Source organism: Stenella coeruleoalba (assembly GCF_951394435.1).
Source record: "Stenella coeruleoalba genome assembly, chromosome: 13".
NCBI lineage: Eukaryota > Metazoa > Chordata > Mammalia > Artiodactyla > Delphinidae > Stenella > Stenella coeruleoalba.
The window spans coordinates 70845772-70869830 of record NC_137159.1 but is presented as its reverse complement, the minus strand read 5'-3'; the positions used below and the strand labels follow the sequence as shown (position 1 = coordinate 70869830).

Here is a 24059-nt window from a genome sequence, read left to right as displayed (position 1 = left end):
GAGTCAGGGTTAAGGGCATGATAATGCCTGAGTTTTTTACCGGAAACATGGATTTGATCTTCAAGTAAAAGAGAAGCCTCTTTTCCAGGGACCGTAGGGAACAGCAGTAAATGAAGGCAGCCTGACCCTTCTCTGCAGAGTGAACACAGGGTACACAAAAGGCAGTGAAAATGATGGTGGCTGGAGATCTGCCTTAGTACATTTAAACCTCGACTTGTCAATAATCAGTATCCCAAACTTCCCTCACTCACTGGTGAAATCTGGTTTAGAGGAGGTAAAATCTGTCTGCAGCAGCCTTCTCCACCCCAGGCACTCAGGCCCTGCTCTCACAGCAGCAGGCAGCTTGGTGCCCCTGAGACTCTCCCTGCAGCCCGAGGCAGCTCTCAGGGACCTGGCCAAGAGTGCGTCCTCCTGACCTGGCTCCTGAGCTGTTTTGTGGGTTGTGGAGATGACTTCTTCAGCCCTTGGATACCCACCTGCTCCTATACTTGGGTATCGTTTTTAGAGGCTGTTCTTTCTCTGCAGCTTCTGAGAAGTAGGTCAAGGTACCGGCTTTAAGGGAGAAGTGCCAGGGGTTCAAGTCACCAGGCCGGGAGTCAGGAATCCCGAGTTCTGTTTCAGGCTTCACAGCTAATCGGCTACCTGACAATCTCAGGGGCCCATTCTCCCCTCGGCTCCCTCAGCCCTTCACTGGGTCGCTGTGATATTTTCCCCTGAAGCTGTATTCCCCAGGGCCGTCACTTTCTTCCCTCTTCCCTCCCTCTGGAAAAGGCCCTTTAAAGCTGTTGGCCGCTCAAGGCTGGTACCCACAATAAGAGCTGCTGCAGTTGTGTGGCTGTTGGGGAGATTAGAGGCTTTTGAGCAGACAAAGTCAATCCCCTGGGGGCCATGGGAGGCAGGAGCATCAGGAAGCCAGACTCCTGGGCTAAAGGACAGGCCTGGAGGTGTGGAACCTCGGATGCAAGTGAGGGTCCTGGGTTTTATGTGATGACTGTAGATTGCCTCTTTCTTCTAAGCTGCCTTTCTCTGTAACTCAGGGCAATTCAGCCTCTAGTTCAAAAGGAAACTGTGGGAATTGTGGTGCTTGCTCACGGCAGAGGGGATCCTTTGAGCTGTCTCAACAAAGGACATTGTTCAGAGTGACTGTGGTAACCAGGGCAAGTTTGGTCAAAGAATAATCACCTTTTCTAAGGCATAGCTCCTCCGCCTGACCCAACTAGTCCCAGGAGGCCCTCGGGCTCTGAAGGCAGGTGAGGCCACAGGGGGGCCACCAATGATGGTCTAGGAATGGGGTGGAAATTAGAGCACCTGCTTTGGTCTGTTTAGCCTGAGACTCTCTCCAATCTCTACCCTCCAAACCCAAGTAATGAGGGAGTGAAATACGGGTGAGAAAGGAGTAAATGCAGGTAAATCAAGGGAAGGGGGCACGGTGCTTTAGACCATCTTAGAAGTTGTTGGGGAAAAAAAACTTCATTTAAAGTGCAGTTGCCTTTTTTTTTTTTCCTGGCCGTGTGCAGAACTTCCCCGACCAAGGATCAAACCTGTGCCCCCTGCATTGGCAGCACGGAGTCTTAACCACTGGACCACCAGGGAAGTCCAAAGTGCAGTGGTTATGTGACTCTCAGTGTGGACTGTAAGGCATCACAGCGTGGTGGAAAGAAAGTGTGTCTTGGGCAAGAGTTTCTTGGGCTTGAGCTCCTGCTCATTTACTAGAATTCCAATTCCTATGGTGGAGGGCCATAGAAGAAGCAGAGTAGAGCTTCACGAAGGAAAAAACTAAACTGCATCCACAGTACGGCCCAAGCTGTAAAAATTATGATTAAATTAGGACAGGGTCTCAGTTTCCCAGCTGTAAAACGGGAATAATAGTATGGATCTTGCAAGGTCGCCCAGAGCATTACATCAGATAACCTGTGTAGAGTGCCTGGCACAGAACCTGTGGCTCACACAATAAATGTTATTTCTTCTCTACTTTCCTTACTGTCACGTTCATCCCATGTTTTGGATTTCCACAGCTAGAGTAAGAACCTAGTTAGGGTAGGAATCCCAATTCTGACTTTCCCTCCTTTCCACAGTTCACCCAAAGAGTTGATATCTGTTTGGCATCTTTTCATGGGCACACTCTTCTGGATATTGGGGCCCTTGGGTTCTGCACTTTTGTTTTAAACCGTGAGCTGGAGTATTGTGTTCCAGCTTCCTTGTACGTAACACCACTACCCTAGATTTCCACAGCACCATTTCCTGTACATATTTTATCTAAACATCTTGACTACCCCTCAGAGAAGCTGAGTATGGGCCGGATTCCTCCACCACTGAACATATAGACCCAGAGGGGCCTGAGTGCTCAGGCCAAAGCACCCATGGCAAAGGGTGCAGGTTGGCCAGAGTGACCCCATCCCTGTGCCCTTAGGGGCCACATACCAATGGGATCTAACTGGGAATACAGGTTGGGGTGAGGGTGAGGGTGAGGACCACTCCAGGCCTGGTTCAGTCATGAGGATCCAGGAGCACCCTCCCAAAGGATGGTGCTAACTAGAGTTGCCAGATAAAACATAGGTCCAATCTGAATTTCAGGTAAACAAAAATAATTTTTTTAGTATAACATGTCCCCAGTATTTCATGGGACATACACTAAAAATTATTCCTTATTTATTCAAAATTCAAATTTAATTGGTCATTCTGTATTTTCATTTGCTAAATCTGGCAGCCCTAGATCTAACAGGAAAGCCTTTGGATCGGTGCTCAAAGTCCTCCCAGCATGGCGCCAGACTACCTTCTCAGCTCCCCTTCCTACTTCGCCATGCAGCTTGTGGGACTTTAGCTCCCCAACCAGGGACTGAACCTGCGCCCTCGGCAGTGAGAGAGCGGAGTCCTAACCACGGGACTGCCAGGGAGTTCCCTTCCCTTCTTACTTCTGCTCCCTGTCCTAGACTCTGTTCCAGCCAGATGAGACTCCAGGCAGCGGCTCACATACTCTCTCGCCTCTACCATCCTGACCTTTGCAAATTGTAGTCCCTCTGGCTGGAATTATTTACATTATCTCCACATCTAGAAATCCTGCCCATTCTTCAAAGCCCATCTTGAATGTTTTTTTCCTTCCTGAAGCTCTACTCTGCTTCTTCTATGGGTCTCCACCATAGTAATTGTTACATTTTATTATCATTTTTGCATGTCTCCCTTCTCCTGAGCACCTTCCACAGTGTCTAGCACATAATATAAAGTGATCAGTAAATATTTGATAAAAAGAATGAATTAGGCTCTCAGCCCTCTGAACGTCTTAAGTAGAGGTCTGTGCTTCTCATGCACAATTTACCATATTCTTCCTTGTCATGTTTTTATACATGTTTTTATCAGTATTTATTAGTCTTATACTCCCTGCTAGCGATTTCACTCTGTGAAGACAGACACTGCATTTCCCACTGTGCTGCAGACACCAGTGTTTAACGAATATCTTTTGTGTTGCACAGATTGCGGGGGTAGGGGTATCTCTGGGTATCCAGACCAAACTAGACTCCAAATTCTCCCTTCTGCCCTGGTTCAAGGGCAAAAGTGACTCTCAGCGAATCTCAGAGTCACCTGACCTGGTCCTCGAACTGGACATAGAAAACAGAGCTGCTTTGTGAACCATCTGAGGGTCTAGGTTAAATGTGAGCTCTAGGAACCTTCCCAGAGTTTCCCATGGGGCCTCAAGACTTGCACGTGCTGCTAAGAGAGGTAAAGAGGTAAAGGAACAGGAACAAAACTTGGAAACATCAAGAGAGTGGGAGGGGGTGTTGAGGCCAGAGAGAAATGGGAAACATGGGTTTGGGGCACAACAGAGAGCACTGTTCCAAGAGTCCAGTGACCTAGAGTCTCTCTCTGGCTCTGTCTCTGCCTTGGGTGAGGAAGGAAAGAAAATGAATACGTGAGTGCCCACTGTGTACTTGCATGTAGGTTTTATATAAATTTCCCAACAGTCCTGCAGGAAGCTGAGGTTCAGAGAGGGAGATGACTGGCCTATGGACACACAGCTCAGTGTATCTAGGAAAAAGGACACAATTTAATTTCTCACAGCCTCAGTTTCCTCTTCATTAAAATGAGAGACATGACAGCATCTTTAAGATTCTCTCCTCTCTAACTTCTACTAGTAGAATATTTTGAGGACAAAACCCCTCAACCTTGGGGTAAATGTGAAATGTAGAGGGGGCTGGGTGAGAAGCTTTAGGGAAGCCCTGAGCTGGGCTAGAATTTGTCTTCAGGCTGTGGGCGTGAGCCTTCTGCCTCTCTGTGTCTGTTTCTCACTTGGTTCCAGAGGGTGAAGTCGGCCCTGGGGCACAGGTAGAGAGGATCCTGGTCACAAAGCATGTGAATTACACTTGTGAATCTGGGAGAGGAAAAGCAAGCTGACTTCCTGCAGCACTTGAGCGGTGGGACGGTGTGCGTTTCCTGCGTACCTGGCGGAGGAAAGACGCGCTTTGGTAGCGAGCACTTGGCAAGAGAGTGGCCATAGCTGAGGGCTTAATTAGGGAATGGGGTTTATTAAGGGGGCCAAGGGACGGCGGAAGGTTATGCCCCAATTCCTCTTCCTGGCGCCCCCTGGATCAGACAACGCATTCTGGATAAATTTGGGGGAGGGGCTACATATGCAGCTTCCAGCACCCCTGCTGACCCTCGGTGCCCGCGGGTTATGGGAGATCTCAGCTGTAGGCCTGAGCGTTCGGACAGCAGGGTGGGTCACTTCCCCTGCGGGACGCTGCCTCTGGAAAATGCGCCACCCAGCACCTGGGGGCGACAGCCTGGGAAAGGTGCTTCTAGGGATTTGGGTTTCTCGGAGGGTGGGAATTGCCGGGGGGCGAGGCGGGGCGGGGCGGAGCTTGGGCGGGGCGGCCCGGCAGTGGCCGAGCCCGCTGGAAGGGACCTTCATTAGCATAGCCTCCGCCCCTCTCGGCGCAGCCCTGCCCAGAAACCCGAGCCGAGGCCGGCCGCGCTCAGCCGGGGCTGCTGAATGGGCGTGCGGCTCCCGGCCCCTGCCCTCTGGCGTCCGGCCCCCGCTCTCGCTCCTGCTCCAGCTCCTGCTCCCGCCCCGCCCGGGCCTCCGCCGGCCGCCGCCATCGGCCACCCCGGCTGTGAATGAAAGGCCGGCGCCGCCGGGGGCTGGCTGCAGGCGACGCGGCCTCCCGGGAGGCACTCGCCCCGCCAAGATGTACGGTAAGGAGGGCTCTGCTTCCGGGCTCGCAAACTTGCAGAACGAGGACCATTGTCCCCCTGCGGGGCCCCGGCGAGGCCAGGGGCGCGGACTCGGTGCCCGGCTGGGCTCTTTCTGTCGCTCTGTGTGCGCGTCTGTGCTGGGAGGACAAAGATGCTCAGGACTGGGGGCTGTAGGGTCCTCGAGGTCCTTCGGACCTAGCTGTTTGAGGGCGCTGGGGCGGGTGGGCGGTGGTCCGTCGGGGTGCGGGGGGCTCGGGGGATCCGAAGCGGCTGGGTTCTGGGGAAAGCGAGTCTCCCTCGGAGCCGAGCAGACAGGGGGTGTCGTGACAGCATTTGCAGAATTAACAAAAGCAGGTTGTGCTGGGGAGTTTTATGCGGGAAGCCGGTCCGGGATTGCGGGGAGACGCTCGCTGCCTGTCTTGTGCAGGCTCCGAGCATGTGGGAGGCGGCGCCCGCGGTGCAGAGGGCTGGCCAGAGAGCCAGTTCTGGGAGCCTGGTCTCGCCGCCCCTGGATGGACCTGCCCTCTGCTTGCCCCTGCCGCCCGTGGCACCCAAGCTCCCGAACTTCCAGATATGCCCTCCGCAGGGATGAACGGGAGAGACGCTGCTGAGGGTGCCGGGCAGCTCTGGGTGGCCACCTCTGGCTGTCCCCTGACCTCTCTAGCCCCCTTCCACAGCCATCCCCTCAACTGATGTGCAACAGTTAGCCAGACCCTCTTGATACCCTGTTCTGCTTTAAAAATTTCCAGGAATTCCTCTGGTTTTGGAGGCAGTGTGGGTGAAGAAAATAGCACTCTGGGTCTCAGATTGCAGCTCTGAGGACTGGAGGACTGGAGACCCAGACCAGTTTAGAAATCAGCGGCATTACAGAGCCTCCAGATACTCTGAACTGGTGTGTGTGTGTATGAGAGACAGACAGAGACAGAGAGAGGATCCCCATGGACCTAAGTCCATCGGAAATCAGGCTCTTGCAGCTATTTAGGGCCAGCAAAAGAGCTGAAGCTATGCTCAGCTCCCACCCCCCTGGCCAGGTAGAGGCTCAGGTGGCACCTGAGGGGTGAGTGTCGGAAGAAAAGCACATTCCCGATTTAACCCATCGCCAAGGCCGCTCAGCTGCCTCATTCTGCAAGCAAGCGCTATGAGTCACAAAGTTTGAGACACAGGAAGCTGAGAGCGTAGTACGAAGGCTCAGCAGTCAGTGGGCCTCGTTGTTTAGAGAGACACTCAGCCTTTTAATCAGCCTCCTTTCCTGCCCCATTGGTCACACATGTGCATTTCTGACCCAGGTTGGAACATCATCAGGTCCCTTCAAGCAAGTATCATCTCTTGGATGGGCCAAGGCTGGGGAGTGGGGTGGGAGGGGATTGACTTCCGAGCATGTGCTGCTGGCCAATGGGGAGTCTGCAGGAAGGTAGCAAGGCGGTCGTGTTTTATAAGCTAGGAGGCTGTGAGGTTCCCAGGAGACAGCTATATTTTCTTACTCTCTGTTTTCCCCCCGTTCTTTTCTGCAGAGTGGGCAGGCTAACGCTGCAGATCACTTGATAAAAGCATGTGACTGCAGGGGCACCTGCAGTGGGGAAGGAGTTAGGACGAGGCCCAGCAGAATGGGTAAGAATTAGGAACCCTAGTTCTGCTGGGTCACCTCGAGGCATTTAGTCCGAGACAGTTGGATAACTGATCCCAGGATGCCTGAGCGTTGGGAGTCCCAGTCTGCCTCTGTTGTGCGAAGCAAGTCAAGGGAGAGTTGGATGGTACAGAAAGGTGAACCGGGAGGCTGAAATATCTGCGTGCTATTTTTGGATACACCACAGATTTTTCAGTTCTGTTTTGTAATATGTTCTTATTCCTCCAGATGCAAACAGAGACGGTACTTACCCCTGAATCATGCATAGAAAGATTGCAATGAAGGAATCCTCTGCATACTTGCCTGCAGCAAAGTCATGCCAGTGCTGGTTGGGAGATGATTACTGAATCTCGCTTAGTGCAAAGCCTTGTCTTAGGAGGTGTGACAGGTGCCCACTCTCCAAGGGGAGGGCTTGTTGGCCTGGATTTTAGTATTTTCTTGGCTCTCATGAAAAGAAAGGGTCCGTGTCATACTTATAATCTTTCTCTCCTCAGCGGCAATCAATGATGAAAAAAGATGTGAATAGGGAGGTGGGGAAGGCATAGAATCATAGACTTCTTATATTTGGTTCTTGTTTTCTGAGTGATTTATCCAAGGTGACACAGTTAGATGGAAAAAGGCAAAATGAAAACAGGGGCTTCCTAGCTCAGTGCCCCTCCCCCTCCCCTGATGCCCTGGGTAAATGCTCACTGGGAAAATGCCACCAGGGATTTTATTAACTGATGGGCAGTGAGGCCCCTGTGTAGAGCCAACAGTCACGTAAGAGCTTTAGGTAAAGGTGTCCCTTGACCATCCACCCTGGTTACTGGATCCATTATCAGTGTGCATAATCTCACTCCCATTGCTGCCTCTCAGCTGCGTGGTGATGCTGGACAGATCTTCACCTCCCCTCTCGTCTCCTCCTCACCTTACCTCTGCCCCCGACAACTCAGTCTCCCTGTGTCCTCAGTTTCCCCCATCTTCTTCTTTCCATCTATGGGAGAATAAGGGCCCCTTGTCTTTGCTAGAGGACGCGGTACCATCTGGGACAGAAAGAATCCTAGACGTGGGGCCAGCCCATCTCAACCCACAGTCAGTTCATGTTTGTTTCATCTTAGACAAGTGGGTTTGTCTCTCAGAATGATATCTCTGTATAAAACGGCGAGAGGCCCATCTACCTCCCAGGTCTGTGTGAGCCTCAGAGCTGGACCGTGGATGTGACAGTGCATTATAAGAGGTTCTACACTCACAAGACAAATTGCTCAAGAGCCGTGCCCTTCAGGTCCTCCTGGACCTTTGCCCTTCTCTTTTTTTTTTTTTTTTTGCCCTTCTCTTTTCCTCTCTGCTGGCTCCTAAAGATGCCTGTTTGCATAACCTCCCACCCCAGCTTAACACACAAGTCACCTCGACCTAGCTAGCCACTCAAGCCACTGAACTACTTCTCCTTCCCTTCCCCAAACTCACCCCAGCTGCTTCTCACCGCTCACTCATTCCTAAAGCCCAGCCACTTTCTGGAAGCGGCTCTCCGAAAGGACACAGGTGACCCCCCACACTCTTTTTCTAACTGAACACAGACTGACAAGGGATCTGGGAAACTATAAAAGCCCTTTGTGCTCGGGGAGGAAGATTGTGAGCAAATTCTCTGCAAAAAATGGATTCCCATTAGGGTTTTTTTGTGTGTGTTAGAATTACATAATTAAAAGTTTCCCTCTGCTTCTCCCCTGGGATGGAGCCACGGTGGTCCCACCTAGGAGCGTCCCGCTTACGCACCAAGGCGGGGCCGAGCTCTCCAAGAAACACTACCCTCCGGAATCAGGGCAGCAGGCCATGAAGACGATTGGGAAGCATTTTCCCAGAACCACCATCTGTGTAGCGCAATCTCCCTTAAACAAAAGATGCACTAATGAATCCCTCCTCACCTCTAGGTTCTGCCTCATGCCCAACATAGGCCTTTCTTCATGCTTTGTGATTCAGAAAGCCGACTGTAGGGAACAGCACACAACTTTCTGTAAATGTGCGTTACAGAGCGCATGTGTGTGTGACTTGTGGATGGCGGGGAGAAGTGCAGGGTGGAGCCGACTCCACGTGCGGCACAAAGGCTCACCTTGGCAGACAGCTCCACAGATCCTGCTTCTCCTCATCGCAGGACACACACACACACACACACACACTCCAACCTCATCCCCCAAATCCTGACGCAGTCCTATGGTGCAGCATGTGGCTTGTTCAGGTGGGAGCTGTCCCCCCACCCCCTCCCTTCTCCTCCTGACTCCTTTATTCCCCGTAGCGGGGCGGGGGGTGGAGTGAGTAGAGCCTGTCTTCTCTCTGGCTGCTCACAGCTCAGTGATTTCAAACGGTTGCAGTTTCCTTATCACACATAAATAAAAACAAAAAGTTAATATCACCTTATGGAAAATCTGGAAAAGGGAGGAGGGGGAAAAAAACCATCCACAATTCTACCCACTAGAACCAACCTTTCATGTTGTTATGTAAATTACCCCTAAGATTTTGTGCTCACCTGCTTTTGCCCTTTCTTTTCTCTTTCTTGCCTTGCTCCTGGCGTGTTACCCTGGTTGTGATGGTGGCTCTGCCCCTCAGGTAACCTTGGACCTGACTTTCTGAGCCTGTTTCCTGGCTCTACAGGATGACAATGCCCACCTCCTGCAGGGATTAATCAGGATAAGAGAGCTGCCCGCACTTTCTCCTTCCCTTTCTTCCACTTTCTCTCTTCTCTCCATTTCTTATTTTTAAAAAGGGGCAAAAAAAAAAAAAAAAAGAAAATTAAGCTTATGTCTCATAAACTTAATAACAGTGCTTGTGATACTGTTCCTGGTATAAACAAAAGAAAAATCTACTTTGAAAAGCATCTTTTGGGAATTCCCTGGTGGTTCAGTGGTTTGGACTCTGCGCTTCTACTGCAGGGGGCCCGGGTTTGATCCCTGGTTGGGGAAATAAGATCCCACACAAGCCAAGGTGTGTGGCCAAAAAAAAAAAGCATCTTTTTTTTTCCCCCTGGTAGTCATCCAGTCCTTCTAGAAAATCTGGAAAACACCGTAAACAATAAACAAGTATAACTGCTTTTACTATTTTGATATCTTTCCTTCCATGCATTTGTTTATGTGGTTAGAATTATTCATTTCCCATAATTTGGTATTCTATTTTTTTCTACTTAACATTAGAATATAAGCATTCCCCCACCCCCAAGTTAACACAGAGTCACTGGCTGCCATTTTTAATGCCATTTTAATGCTATGTAACAGTCCACTGAATGGACATATAATTTCCTTATTGTACATTTAAGTTGTTCATAAAGATTCAGTGTTATAACCCTGGGAAGAGTAGCTGGTGCACAGAGCTTTCTCTGCACCTTGGAGTATCTCCCTAGCCCTCCAAATGGGTTGATCAAGGCATATAAACATTTTAAAGATTTGTTACATATTGTCAAATTGTTTTCAATTTGTATCGATAACACCAGCAGTTATAAGAGTACCTATCTCCTTGTACTCTCAAAAGCATTAAAGGTTGAGATTTTTTCCTAATCTTACTAATTTGATAAGAAACATTATATAATTTTAACTTGTATTCTTTATTACTAGTGAAGTTAAACACTTCCTATATTTTCTAATCTTTTGCATTTTAGTGAATTGTCATATGAGTATGATTAGTTTATTTATTGAGGACTTAACCATGGGTCTGTCATTTGCTTTATGCTTTGTATTTTGAAGGGAAATAGACATAAACTATCAAGTATTTGTGGAGTGTCAACTATATATGATACTACACAGGGCATCGTGAGGGATAAAAAATGTATAAAAGTTCCTTCCATCAAGAAGTTTCCAGTTTCAGTGCGCAAACGAGTTGTAAAACCTGCAAAAAATTAAACGATACAGAGACAGGTTCAGTAAAATTACACAGTTTCGCGAGGTAGAATGGAGCTACTCTTCAGATGGTCAGCCAGCAATATTTGGACGTGGAAGAGCCCACTGGGAGGTGGAGCCATTAGGAGGGCTTCGCAGGACAGCAGGCATTTGTGTGACGTTCTGAGGGCTGGGGGGTAGGGGGCCGGGGAGCATGCCGGGAGACACACCAGGGTAAGTGCACAGAGGTGGGGAAAGAAAAGCCATGTCCAGGGATAGTTAGGGAAACTGCCAGGGATTGGGCAGTTTAGATGGTGAATTACGTGATGGAGTAGGAGATTTTGTCAGGATACGGAGTTTTCACTTACCCCTATGAGCAATAGGAGCCGGTGAAGAGTTGAAAACTGTCAAATGGCTGATTTGCTCAATTAATGTTTTAAAGAAATGAAACTGGGGGGCACTGTGCAGAATGGGTGGGGGGATGAGGGGAAATGAAGGAAAGAAGAGGAGATAGATGCTGAAGATGCAGGCAGTAGCCTAAGGAGTGAGAAGGCTTTGGACCAGTTACAATTGTGCATATGCAGTGGAAGATGTTTGCCCCTTAAAAAAAGAAAAAAAAAACAGTAGGACTGGGTGGGGATAAGGTGAACTGAAACTTTAAAAAAAATTCCCATGGTACATAAAATGTGGGTTATGTAAGCAGATATAAAAAATAGTTTATTGTGAAATAGGTGCTAAATTACCTAGAGCAGTAAATTGATTATAATCTAACTAATCCTAAAGAGGATATGGAGCATATATGTTACACACACACACCTGTGCTACAATAAATAAAGAAATCGGGCTTCCCTGGTGGCGCAGTGGTTGGGAGTCCGCCTGCCGATGCAGGGGACGCGGGTTCGTGCCCCGGTCTGGGAGGATCCCACATGCCGCGGAGCGGCTGGGCCCGTGAGCCATGGCCGCTGAGCCTGTGCGTCCGGAGCCTGTGCTCCGCAGCGGGAGGGGCTGCGACGGTGAGAGGCCCGCGTACCGCAAAAAATCAATCAATCAATCAATCAATCAATCAATGCAAAGAAAATCTAAGAGTAAAACAGAAAAAAAAAAAAAACCAAAGATAAAGTTGTATCAGGGAAAAAACACCTATCAGCCCTGTTACAAATTCAGTTTTGAGCTTCCTGTAGGCCAAAAAAAGAGGAGAAAAGTCATTTGCAAAACTCAGAGCATCTTTAAAACTTGTAAAAAAATGCAATTGCCTGGGACAAATACAGTTTTTTGAGATGCTAAGATCTGAAAGAAATTCCTCCCTGAGTTCCTCCTTAAAAAGGAGATATTTCAAAAATATTGGCCTAAATTAGATTTTTCTTTTGAAAATATAGTTCCCTTAATCAGCTGTATCCCAGTTTGTAGAGTATGAACACTGGTCCAAATACAAGTCTGTGGATTCTGATTCCTCCCTGAAACTGCCACGGGCTCTGCCGTCGGCTTCCTTCCTGGTTTGGATGAGCCAGGACCTGCCGAGGCTCCTGCCCCGCTTCGCAGCTGTGGATGTTACTTTCTCCTTCTACGGATGAATGGGAGTCTTTTGAGAGTGTGCTCCCTGGAGAAGCTCTTCCTGTCTCCACAATCCAGGGAGGGCTGTCTGTCCCTCTCGTTCACATGCCTTATTTTAATTCACTGCACAGCCATGGACCACAATCTAATATTCCTCTCCTCTGTGTTCCGCACTGCATCTTTAGGGCACAGAGCACTGCCTGGTATGGAGTAGGTGCTCAAAAACCTACTCATTCATCCTTGTTGAATGGGTGAATTCTGAGCTAGATGTCTTTTCTGAAATTTACCTCTTTATAACTTCTGACCCTCTCTGTATTTCAGCCTTAACTGTGTTTTGAATAACAGTACAATTACGCTTACTTTCGTTTCCATTCATTGGGCACCGCTATGTGCCAAGCAGCGTTCTAAGCACTTTTTAGGTATTTACTGATTTAATCCTCCCCAAATTCTAGGGGTTGGTAATTATTATTCTCACTTTAGAAATGAGAAAACTGAGGAGCTAAGGGTTTTAGTGACCCACCCGTGGCTACACGGTTATGTGATTGGGCTGGGATTTGAACCTCGGCATTCCAGCTCCACAGTGCGGACTCACCCCCCTCCTACAATGCTGTCCCTAGAATATTCTGAATATTTCAGAGAACATGGGTCTTTCCTTTGCAGAGCTCACTGCACCACAGAGACTGGCACATGTCAATTTGGGGAGAGAGGAGAGTGTGCGCGTCAGGGATGAACTGCTGAGGGGGATGTGCCTTCTCGTTGGTCCCAGGCCCGCCAGCAGGGAAGCAGGGAGCTCGCTTCAGGTTGGAGCCTCTGCCTCTTGGCAGCCTCTCCGCCTCCTTTATCATCGTTTTGCTTTGTCAGAGAGAGAAATGGCCCAGGAATAGTCTGGGGGACCTAGATGAGAAAAGGTAAGTAAGAGAGGATTCAGGAGAATAGCGGAAGACAACGTAAGCACCAGTGGTGGCATGAAAAACAAGGGAGCTTGGGCGTGCATCTCAGAGAGAGAGACTGGCAGGCAGGCGGATGGGGCCGTCATTCAACCAGCACTGAGTCACACACATGCCTTGTTGGCAGTGTTCTTAACAACATGGTCCATGGTCAGTGCTTGGCCTAGAGGACCCAGAAGGACCCCAGAGACTGAGACCTTCATTCACAGGAGGAGCTTCTGTTTTTCTGATAGTTTGTCTGTGAATTAAAACTCCTTCCCTACATCTTCAGGTCCAGCCAGCCTAGAAGCAGTGATTGCTGCCTCTGAGATGTGGGGTTAGGACTGAGCTGTGTGTGTTAGAGAGGGACGGTGGTCCAAGTCCCTAGTGGCCACCTTCTAGCCATAGGACCCTGGACAGTTATTTCCTCTCTCTCTGAGCCCATTCCCTCCCCTATAAAACGGGGATAGTTTGCTTTGTAATGAGAAAATGTCCCCATACATGTATTTATGTTATAGGACATCATACCTATGAAAGGGGATATTATCATCATCTGAGCAATTCTTGTGGTTGCTTCTCGGACAAGGCCATGCCCTCTCCAGAAACAGTGACAGTCCCTGCTTACAAGGATGAGTATATCATATCTAGACTGTATTTGTTAAAATCCTTAGACAGAGGGGTCTGATAATAAGAATATCAAACCATAGAGCTGCTACAGGATTGGCAAGCTGGGCCCCTGCCTCTGGGAAGCCTACCTGTCAGATGGGGACCCTGAACGGGGACAACCATAACGCTGATTCTGTCGAGCACTTTCTTGTCTCCTCGAGGACCATGCACAGATTGGTGGGCCGTGACTGTGTCCCTCTCATCCCTGCACCAGAAAGATGAGAAAATCTCTTAGACCACAAAGAGGACAGGTGTGACATCTTCCTCTAAGTCCTTAGACTACGCTACATTCTTAGGCATTACTAAAATGTAGCGATGTTTATCCTGTGTCATTCTGTTCATTACCTCCACTCAGAACAACCCTTTGGTGGTGGATGTCATTACACCTGTGGTTGAGCTGGGGACACAGAGATTCAGAAGACCGATAATTTGCCCAAGGTCATGCAGCTGGTTGAAGTTCATTCTCCATTGTCTCTTAAGCAAGTGTTCACAGAACTGCATGTGAAATTAAAACACTGCTTTTGTACCTGATGGCGATTACATGTGCCTTATGCCAAATGGCAAATTTCACCACGAGAGAATTCCAAACTGAGTCTTTCAGTAGATTGTACATAGTTTAGTTGTGGCTTTACGTCTAGGAATATGGGTGCCTGATGAGGACTTTGAAGCTCAGTGCCCTAACTCACATGCTGTAGTTTGCCTATAAATCTGAGAATTAGGATTCCTGGGCTCAAATGCCAACTTTCTCATTACCCTACAGAAGGACCCAGATAAATTCAAGCATCTGGGAACCAGGAGTCTTAGATTCTTAGCCTGGCAGGGCTCCAAGCTTCATCATAACTATTCAGAACAATTTCTCTCCATGTCCCAACTTTCTTTTCAGGTGACAAATACGTGAAATAACATTTATAAATCATAAGTCCTAAGTTACAAGAACATTTATAAAGACCTTGGATGAAGATCTCTTAGAAAGGCACTGCTTGTAATAAAGCGATGCATTCCCAGCACCTCCTAGCTTCTTACTACTTGTGCAGGAGGTATGTTCCGAGAGCTGAGTCATACAGGATGGATGCTGAAAAAACCCAGAGCTGTGCAGCCTTCCCCAAGCCTTCTTTGTGTCCCCACTGTATCTTATACTTGGCTGTTATTTTTTTCATGTATTTATCAAACTGAATGTCATTTATTCCTTTACACACTAGATCTGTGAACCTCTTGAGGACACAACCTCTACCTTAATCTTCGTTTTTCCTAGCATCTAGGGAAGATCTTTGGTATGTAGTAAGACCTCAGATATTTGCATCGAACTATAAAATAATTGTATGTGTCATTCATCCAACCATAGGTACATACCTAGCAGCCCAAGTTTCCAAGGTACCAGTGATGGTGGGCTGGGGAATCTCTCTAAGAACAGAGAGAATCCTGTAGTGACAATAATATTTTACCATCTTACGGTGCCTTTCCGCATCGATCATAACTTTGTAGAGCATAAAGAATATGCCGGAATATGACCATTTGGCTTTTCCTCCAGACTTTAATGGTGTTAATGATGAGCGGTAACCACTTGGCCTACCAATGAGATGGTTAGGGCAGTTAGAGAGTCATTCTTACATATTTCTTTCTTGGTTTGTAGAGCTCGGAATAAATGTTATGATCATTTTCTTCAAAAAGGAAGGTTACTTAGTGGCATAATTCTGGGTAAATCTTTATTTTGATTTCCATTCATATTGTCTGTGCAGTATTCTTTCACAAAACAAGAAAGATGAAAAGGCCTTTTGAGGCAAAGGCAATGAAATGTCTGTTTCTTGAAGCACTTGGCCAGAATGTTCCTGGATAAAGCACTCTGCACCCTTGTGCACCTTTGGTCTCAGGGCTAGAGTTCGGGGGCACCTGGAATAGCAGGTGTGCTGACTTTGGCTGAGGTTCCTATACAGGTAGAGTAGAAAAGGGAAAAAATACCAGGGTCGTCCCATTGCTTCCCTCAAACCCCTGATAGGGGCGTGGTCCTTGTAGCAGGCCTGGGCCCAGGGGCTGCTAAATAGAGTAAACATGTCTGATTGTCTATCTTGAGAAATTTCACACCAAAGATATTCCCTAGCACTGCTGGGAATGTCCTCTTCTCCCCCAGACAACACTGTCGGAGCAGAACAGGGCTGAGTGTTCTGGAGAGGAGTGGGTGGTGCTGGACATCATACAAGGCCTCCCTTCTGTTTTCTCAAGGACATTCATTTCTGCGCTGGGAGGGAGCGTTGGCCGTCAGGGTGATTCAGGCTCTGTTGCTGTGTGAATCTGGGCAAGATTCTCAACCTCCCTCAGATTTAGGTTCACCATCTGTAAGTTGGGAGAGCCGGACTGGATGGTCTTGAAGGGTTTCCCAGTTCTTACGTCTGCACCTGGGTTGGGGTGACTGGTCTGTCCTGTGGGTGAGACAGCAGGGACTGTGGGTGCATCCACAGCAGGAGATCCCAGTGGTGATGTAGGCACTGGGGTCTTGGGTTCTCTATGTAACCTGGCCAAGCACCCATTTCCTCACTGTTAAGACCAGGTAATGATCCCTTTGTTAATTCAAACAGTGTCTGTCCTGGGGTCCTGTGGAATGAAACGATGCTCCTGACAAGTATGCTGGGGTAGGCGTGGATAAGAGGCGTGTGCCTTCCAAGTGCTGGATGCTATGATTCTTGCCCTATGTACATTCACATTTCACAAAAATCCTGTGTGCTAAGTGTTCTTTTCCCCGCTCCAATTTTCATATAAAGATAATAAAGTTCAGGGCTTCCCTGGTGGCGCAATGGTTGAGAGTCCGCCTGCCGATACAGGGGACACGGGTTCATGCCCCGGTCCGGGAAGATCCCACATGCCGTGGAGCGGCTGGGCCCGTGAGCCATGGCCGCTGAGCCTGTGCGTCCGGAGCCTGTGCTCTGCAACGGGAGAGGCCACAACAGTGAGAGGCCCACGTAATGCAAAAAAAAAAAAAGATAATAAAGTTCAGAGAAATTAAATGCCTTGTCCAAGGTCATCCAGCTCACTGAGTGGCACAACTAAGAAAAGAACGAGGTCTGGGTTTTTTTCCCAACACTGTTTTCTCTTCTAGTCCAAGTGGACTCGTTTAAAATGCCATTATTAATTGGACCACATCAAAATTTAAAACTTTGGTGCACCAAAGGATACTATCAACAGAGTGAAAAGGCAACCCACAGGATGGCAACCTAGAGAATATTTGCAAATCGTATATCTGATAAGGGATTTCTATCCAGAATATATAAAGAATGCCTACAACTCAACAACAGAATAACAACTTGGTTAAAAATGGGAAAAGGACTTGAATAGACATTTCTTCATAGACAATATACAAATGGCCAACAAATACCTGAAAAGATGCTCAGTATCGCTAATTATTAGGGAAATGCAAATCAAAACCACAATGAGATACTATTTCACACTGATTAGGATGGCTATTACCAAAAAAACAGGAAATAACAAATGTTGGCAAGGGTGTGGAGAAACTGGGATCCTTGTGCACTGCCGGTGGGAGTGGAAAACGTTGTGGCAGTTTTTCAGAAAATTAAAAACAGAACTACTGTATGATCCAATAATTCTGTCTTTAGATATATACCAAAAGAAGTGAAAACAGGGCCTCAAAAAGATATTTGTACACCCATGCTCATAGCAGCATTATGCAAAATGGCCCAAAGTGGAAGCCACCTAATTATATCTTGACAGATGAATGGATAAACAAAATGTGGTATATACATGCAGAAGAATATTATGCAGCCTTAAAAAGGAAGGAAATCCTGACACATGCCACAAAGTGGATAAACCCTGAGGACGTTATGCTAAGTGAAATAAGCTAGTCACAACACAACAGACCCTGTGTGATTTCACTTATATGAGGTACCTAGAGTAGTCAGCTTCATAGAATAGAGGTCAGCAAGGGCTGAGGGGATGGATATAGAGAGTTGTTTAATGGGTACAGAGTTCTGCAAGATAAAAAGAGTTCTGGAGCATAAATAAGGCTAGGCTGATGACCTAGCATTAGTCACCTTGTTGCTTGGGGTGTATATAAAAGGAGACCCAGAAACTGACACCATCATAATCTTGGGGTCTTTAGAAAACTCCAACTTAAATTAAGAATATTATTAAAGTGCCATCTTTCAAAGGAAGAAAATTTGAATAATATCAAGGGCAGGTCTGTGGCTGCATTTTTGTGAAAGTGCCTGGAGGAATGATTATCAAATTTGGAGGTTCTGTTACAAATGGTCTGATTTAATGGCAAATGCATTATTCACCTTGTGGGGGAAGGTGCGTCTCAAGGAGCTAGACGCTGTCCTTCTGAGCAGTGAAACTGAGGTACCAGGAGAGGTCATGTGACTGCCAGTGGGGAAAAAAAGTGCCAGACACATTCCTCTGCAGAAGACAAGCAGTGAATTCAGATGTCGGCCCCAAATGAACCACAAGAGTTGGCGCTTGAAATTGCAGGTTGATTTTTGGTGAAGCTGCCTCTCACTACAGGCAACTCTAAGTGGCCTGCTCTGAGGGCAGCAGCAAGCTTTATTTATTTATAAAAAAAGCTAATGCCACGCTAGAAAGCCAGCCTGTCCTCAATGCAGGTACACGAGCCCTGAAAGAAACCCTCTACAATACTAACAGTGGTTATTTCTGAGTGATAGGATCCCAGATGATTTTTAAACTTTCTTTCCAAAACTATTTGGGGGCTTCCCTGGTGGCGCAGTGGTTAAGAATCCGCCTGCCAATGCAGGGGGCACGAGTTCGAGCCCTGGTCCAGCAAGATCCCACATGCCTCAGAGCAACTAAGCCCGTGCGCCACAACTACTGAGACTGTGCTCTAGAGCCCGCAAGCCACAACTACTGAAGCCCGTGTGCCTAGAGTCCACGCTCTGCAACAAGAGAAGCCACCATAATGAGAAGCCTGCGCACGGCAACAAAGAGTAGCCCCCACTCTCTGCAACTAGAGAAAACCCGCGCGCAGCAACGAAGACCCAACGCAGCCGAAAATAAATAAAATAAATAAATTTATTAAAAAATAACAAAAAATGAAAACTATTTGGACAGAAGTAGAGTTACAGATGTAGAAAACAAACTTATGGTTACCAGGGGATGGGGGGGGAGGCATAAATTGGGAGATTGGGATTGACATATACATACTACTATATATAAAACAAATAGCTGATAAGAACCTAGTGTATAGCATAGGAAACTACTCAATACTCTGTGATGGCCTATATGGGAAAAGAATCTTAAAAAAGAGTGGATATATGTATATGTATAACCAATTCACTTTGCTGTACACCTGAAACTAACACAACATAGTAAGTCAGGGACTTCCCTGGTGGCACAGTGGTTAAGAATCTGCCTGCCAATACAGGGGACACGGTTCGAGCCCTGGTCCAGGAAGATCCCACATACCGCGGAGCAACTAAGCCCGTGCGCCACAACTACTGAGCCCGCATGCCCCAACTACTGAAGCCCGTGCGCACCTAGGGCCCCTGCTCCGCCACCGCAGTGGGAAGCCTGCACACCACAACGAAGAGTAGGCCCTGCTCGCCACAACTAGAGAAAGCCCGGGCGCGGTAACGAAGACCCAACGCAGCCAAAAATAAATAAATAAATAAATTAATTAAAAACACATTGTAAGTCAACTATACTCCAATAAAAATTAAAAAAAAATTTTTTTAAACACAAAAAGCAAACAAAAAAACTATTTGGTATTTTTTTACGTTTTGTGTAGTGAGCATGTGTTTTAATGGCAGAACTAAATATAATCCAAAATGTTTTTCACCATCAAAGGCCTGTGGATGGTTATCTAACATCTTCTCATTATGTTTTAGGTACGATTAGGCAAGAATACATGCAAAAACAAATCAGTGATGATAGAAGTTAGAAATCAGATAGTGGTTGGGTGAGGGGCTTGACTGGGAAGGGTAACTCTCTGGGGACATCCCAAATGTTCTCTCTCTTGTTTGGGTGGTGGTTACACAAGTGTATAGGCAGTTGTCGAAACTCAAGGCACTGAACTGGTAAGATCTGTGCATCTACTGCATGTTAATTATATTGCAATAAGACAGCAGGAAACCCAGGGAAAGAAAACATGCATGCAAACAATCGCAGGTCTGTTTTGCACTGCTGGCAGCTGGTGTGCCAGAAGACAGCCAGGGACCCGTGCCAGCCAGCACCGGGCTGTCACCCGAAGCCCAGCAAGGTCCCCAGCACCCCAGGAAAAGTGCTCATTGAGAGCTGCTGGGTGGAGCGCATGCTGCTAGAAAACTTGTGCTGAGCAGAGAGCGGAAGAAGCTGACCCAGGAAGTCCAGGCCGGCGTTGGCAGCTGGGAGGTTGATGGTGCTGGCAGGGCAGGGGGCAGAGGGCTCGTAAGGAGGGCCATCTGGTGCAAGGCCTTTGGAGCACTGCCATGGGCACTGCTGACTCTTGTTGGACCTTAAATGGCAGAACAAAGCCTGGCTTGACCAGGCCTGCTGGTGCCCGTCTCAGCACCAGGACCAGCACGGAGGGTGGCTGAGCAGAGCTGGGTGTGTGCGCAGGATTGATTTTTCCATTTCCTCCTTGGGGCTTCTGTGACCTCGCAGTGATGTCGTTCTCCTAAGAATGCATAGCCTTTAATGGCCTTATTATTCACCTGTTTCTTAATAATGTGCTGGTTTGTGATATCTCTGCACAAAGACCTACATCTCCCTAGCTAAAAATGGATTTTTTTTCCAATGGCACATGGAAGTGAATAAATCTCAGTGTCTCCTTTGCAGCCCTGGGGTTAAGTGTGAAGATGCTATAGTCAGATAGGCCTAGGTTTGAATCCCACTACCCCAAGTAACAGTTGTGTGACTTTGGATAAGTTTCTCAACTGTGTGTACTAAGCCTCATTTTCCTCATCTGTAAAATGGGGACATAGATTCCACCTCAGTGCTATTGGGAGGATTGAATAAAACAATTCATTCAAACCTCTTAACAGTTCCTGATGCATAATGAGAGCTTAATGTTAGCTGATGTTGATGTTAATAGGAGGGGTTGTAATACGTATTTTACTATCAACAGATCCTTTTTAATGACAACATAGCAGTAACAGAGCCACCCCTCCAGAGGCTGAAGATCTGATTTGAAGCTCGCAATCTCCACTCATCATTCAGAGCTTTTTAAGAAGCTGTCCCTGGCCAGCTGGGTTTCTGCTTTCAGGACCCACTCTGCTTAGCTGCTTTCTCAGACTATCTGCTTTTTGCTTCTTTCAATGTGGGCAGAACCTGCTGGAGGGACTTTCTTCCTCGTGCAGGTATATACTCAGTATGCCCATGCGCACTAGAACTGCCTCATTAAAAATGGGTCTTGGCTGTGCTTGGCCTGATGCTTACTTGGCATTTTTAGTGTGGCTCAACCTAGCACTTGTTTTGCTTTTTTTTTTTTTTTTTTTTTTTTTGCCGAATTCTGGTGCTTGCTCCTAATTCTGATTTGCATTTCAAAAGTGTTGCTTCTGAAAGTCCCCTCTGGCACCATGGTCACCCTGGTCCTGACTTTATCTTTTAGCAGCTCTGGGGCGTGCCTGTTTTGTGTTCCATCACCACTGCTCATGCTGTGACAGATTCTCTGATTATATATTTGACCTTTTGAATGATTGATCTTGGACTCTTAGCCTTTAAGAGTCTGTGTCTTAAATCTGTTAGTTCATCTGTATATTTAAAGCACTCACACTTGCTCTCCATCATTTTGGCTCCATAACAATGAAGCTTCCTCTGGTTTCTATATTTGATACTGTGTTCATTTGGAAAGCTAGAGGTGAGTAACCTTGCTTTTTATAGGCTGCCTGGTGACCACAGTAGGAAACTGGACATATTATGGGAATGGGGAAAGCATTCATGGTATAAATCCTGAGTCCTGGTTTCCAGTTCTTAGCTTCAAACTTAAACCAAATCAGCAGTGAGATTTCAAGCACTCTATTGTTTTCATGGGATAGGTTCTACTCCCTATGCTGCAGACTGTTTGAGGGCGGGAGTTATCCACTGGAAACCTTACCCCAACGGTTCCTGTGTTCTTTTTTTTTTTTAAATCCTATTCTATTTTTTTTATTTATTTAAATTTGGTTATTTTTTTTGGCCACACCATGCAGCTTTCGGGATCTTAGTTCCCCGACCAGGGATTGAACCCGGGCCCTGGCAGTGAAAGCCCCAAGTACTAACCACTGGACCACGAGGAAATTCCCCTGGTTCATGTGTTCTTAAAAAAAAAAAAAATTGAATGCCTCAATATGCCAAGTGGTAGGTATTCGATGGATAAATTTCAGATGAATGAATTCCCACAATGAGCTCAGAACACCTTACAGACAGCCATGCATATAGGCATTAACCTCCCACCACACCCCACCCCACCCTTGATCTCATTTATTAGGATTCCCTGGGTTTTGAAGGCCCACAAATTACTTCCTTCCATATATGTAAACAATACACTGCTTATACTGATAAACAAAGTTTATAAAGTGAGAACCAATTAAATTATAAAATGCCAACAATGCTCTGTTAGCAGTAATTCTATCATCAAAGTTACAGAATACCTCCAGGGTCCTGAGGCTACACTGGAAGCAGGAGGTCTCAGGGCCGCTTCGGAAGTTAACCCGCGTGGCCTGGGGGCCTACGCTGCCTCTGATAGTAGAAGCGGCCTGGAGTTTGTCCATTATTCACACCTGGTGGAGGCTGAGCCTGTCAAAGCCACGTGTCCCCGTGACCCAGGCAGAAGCAAGCCAAGCACTGCCGGTGGTGGTGTCATCTTTAAATCAGTGTTTCATATAATATTTTCTGGTGCTTCTAAACCCGCAATCACGGAAGCTGAGATTACGCCTCTCCTCTTCCCTTAGTAATCATTCCCCACTTGACTCGCTCTATTTGAGATTCCAAGGTCACCTCTACTGAAAACCTGTCCAGAAGGTCACCAGTGGAGGCCTGATTACTGAGCCCTTTGCCTTCGCCTTCTCAGTTCTTGCTGCTTTTTTCCTCTCCTGACCATTTTCAATTTTTGAAACTCACCTTCCCCGCTCAAACTGCCGGGACACGGTGCCCTCCGGATCCTCGTCTCCCTCTGTGATCGCGGGCGCTGTGCAGATGCCGTGAGGCCCGGCCATTCCTGTCTCTATCGTCGCCCCTAGAAAGCCCCTCCACTTGCCCCTCAGCTGTCAGCTCTGTTTGGTGGCCCTCACGTGTAAAGGGAGGGAGGGAGGCCGAGCTTAGCCTGCGTTCCACTCACCTCATCTCTGGTCTTGATCCCAAATATCATTCCTTGGCTCTGGGGCCAGTGAGACACCCATCAGAAGCCTCTGCTTCTTCCTGATTTCCCTTTCCATTTATTTCTGCTTTGCCACGGGCTGGAGACTGAATATGCCCCGCCCCGCCGACCCGGGTCGCACACTCACCCTGTGTGACTTCCCCACGTTTGTCACACCTCCAGCTGGACATTCCTACTTCAAGGCCTCGTCCTGCTCCTCTGCCAGGGCTGTCACATTCTTTGTGGCCGCCCAGCAACGCCCCATCCATCTATCCACCGGAAGTAGATTCCTTACACATTCTGAGGCACAGTCAAAGATGACGTGGCTGTTAGTATAATGACAGTTCTCCCCTCTTGGCCTGGCATCCAGGGCATCTCACCACCCGGCCCCTCCCTGACACCCCAGCTGCCCTCACACTGCCCTGGACAGACTGGCCCGCTGACTTCTCTCAGAAGGCTCCCTTGGACATCGCTCCTCCGAGCTTTTGCAGATGCTGTTCCCACTGCCTGGAAAGCCCTCCTCTCTCCTCTTTGTCAACACATTATCTGTACCTCATTTCCATTGGGAAGCACCTAGACTGAAATGACACCTCCACCCTCTGACGTCCCAGCACGCTGGCTCTCTGACTCAAGTGACACTTGTCCTTTTGTTATGGCTGCTTGAACCCATGCCCAAGAGGACAGGGACTCACGCATCCTGGTTTTATTATTATTTTTTCTTCATCTACATCTAATGGACTCGATGCATTTGTGTTGCATGCCTGGTGTGTGCATGAATAAATGAGATGACTGCCAGGTCTTGAATCAGCTCCAGCAAGAACCAAATACAGAAAACAGTCCCTCTGTGTGTGTGTGTTTTAAACTCTTGGATTCCAAATCTTTGAACAGAAAATTATTCGCATCAGACTTTGTGAGGTGTTTCACCCTGAAGAGAAAATGGGAAAAAATTTTAAATTATATCTATTTTAAATTAAGTGAGGAGTACATAAAACATTTTTGTT

The 24059-nt window shown here is 47.6% G+C and overlaps 1 protein-coding gene and 1 long non-coding RNA gene across 5 annotated transcripts in view; one reads left to right on the top strand and one right to left on the bottom strand.

The window, feature by feature from the left end:
* Window positions 1-4788: 4788 nt before the first annotated feature.
* Window positions 4789-24059, top strand: part of EFR3B (EFR3 homolog B) — an 89536-nt gene continuing 70265 nt past the window's right edge. For 3 of the 4 annotated variants that reach the window (XM_079940889.1, XM_079940888.1, XM_079940887.1), the window contains exon 1: window positions 4789-5187. In XM_079940889.1, the coding sequence (XP_079797015.1) occupies window positions 5181-5187 (7 nt within the window). In that variant the 5' untranslated portion in view covers window positions 4789-5180. The remainder of the gene's footprint in view (window positions 5188-24059) is intronic. The other variant, XM_079940890.1, reaches the window with a different exon arrangement.
* LOC307196140 lies at window positions 11214-23215 on the bottom strand. Its single transcript, XR_013831051.1, has 3 exons — window positions 23041-23215; window positions 13880-13995; window positions 11214-13092 (listed from the first exon to the last, which is right to left on the bottom strand). It is a non-coding gene; the product is annotated as an uncharacterized lncRNA (long non-coding RNA).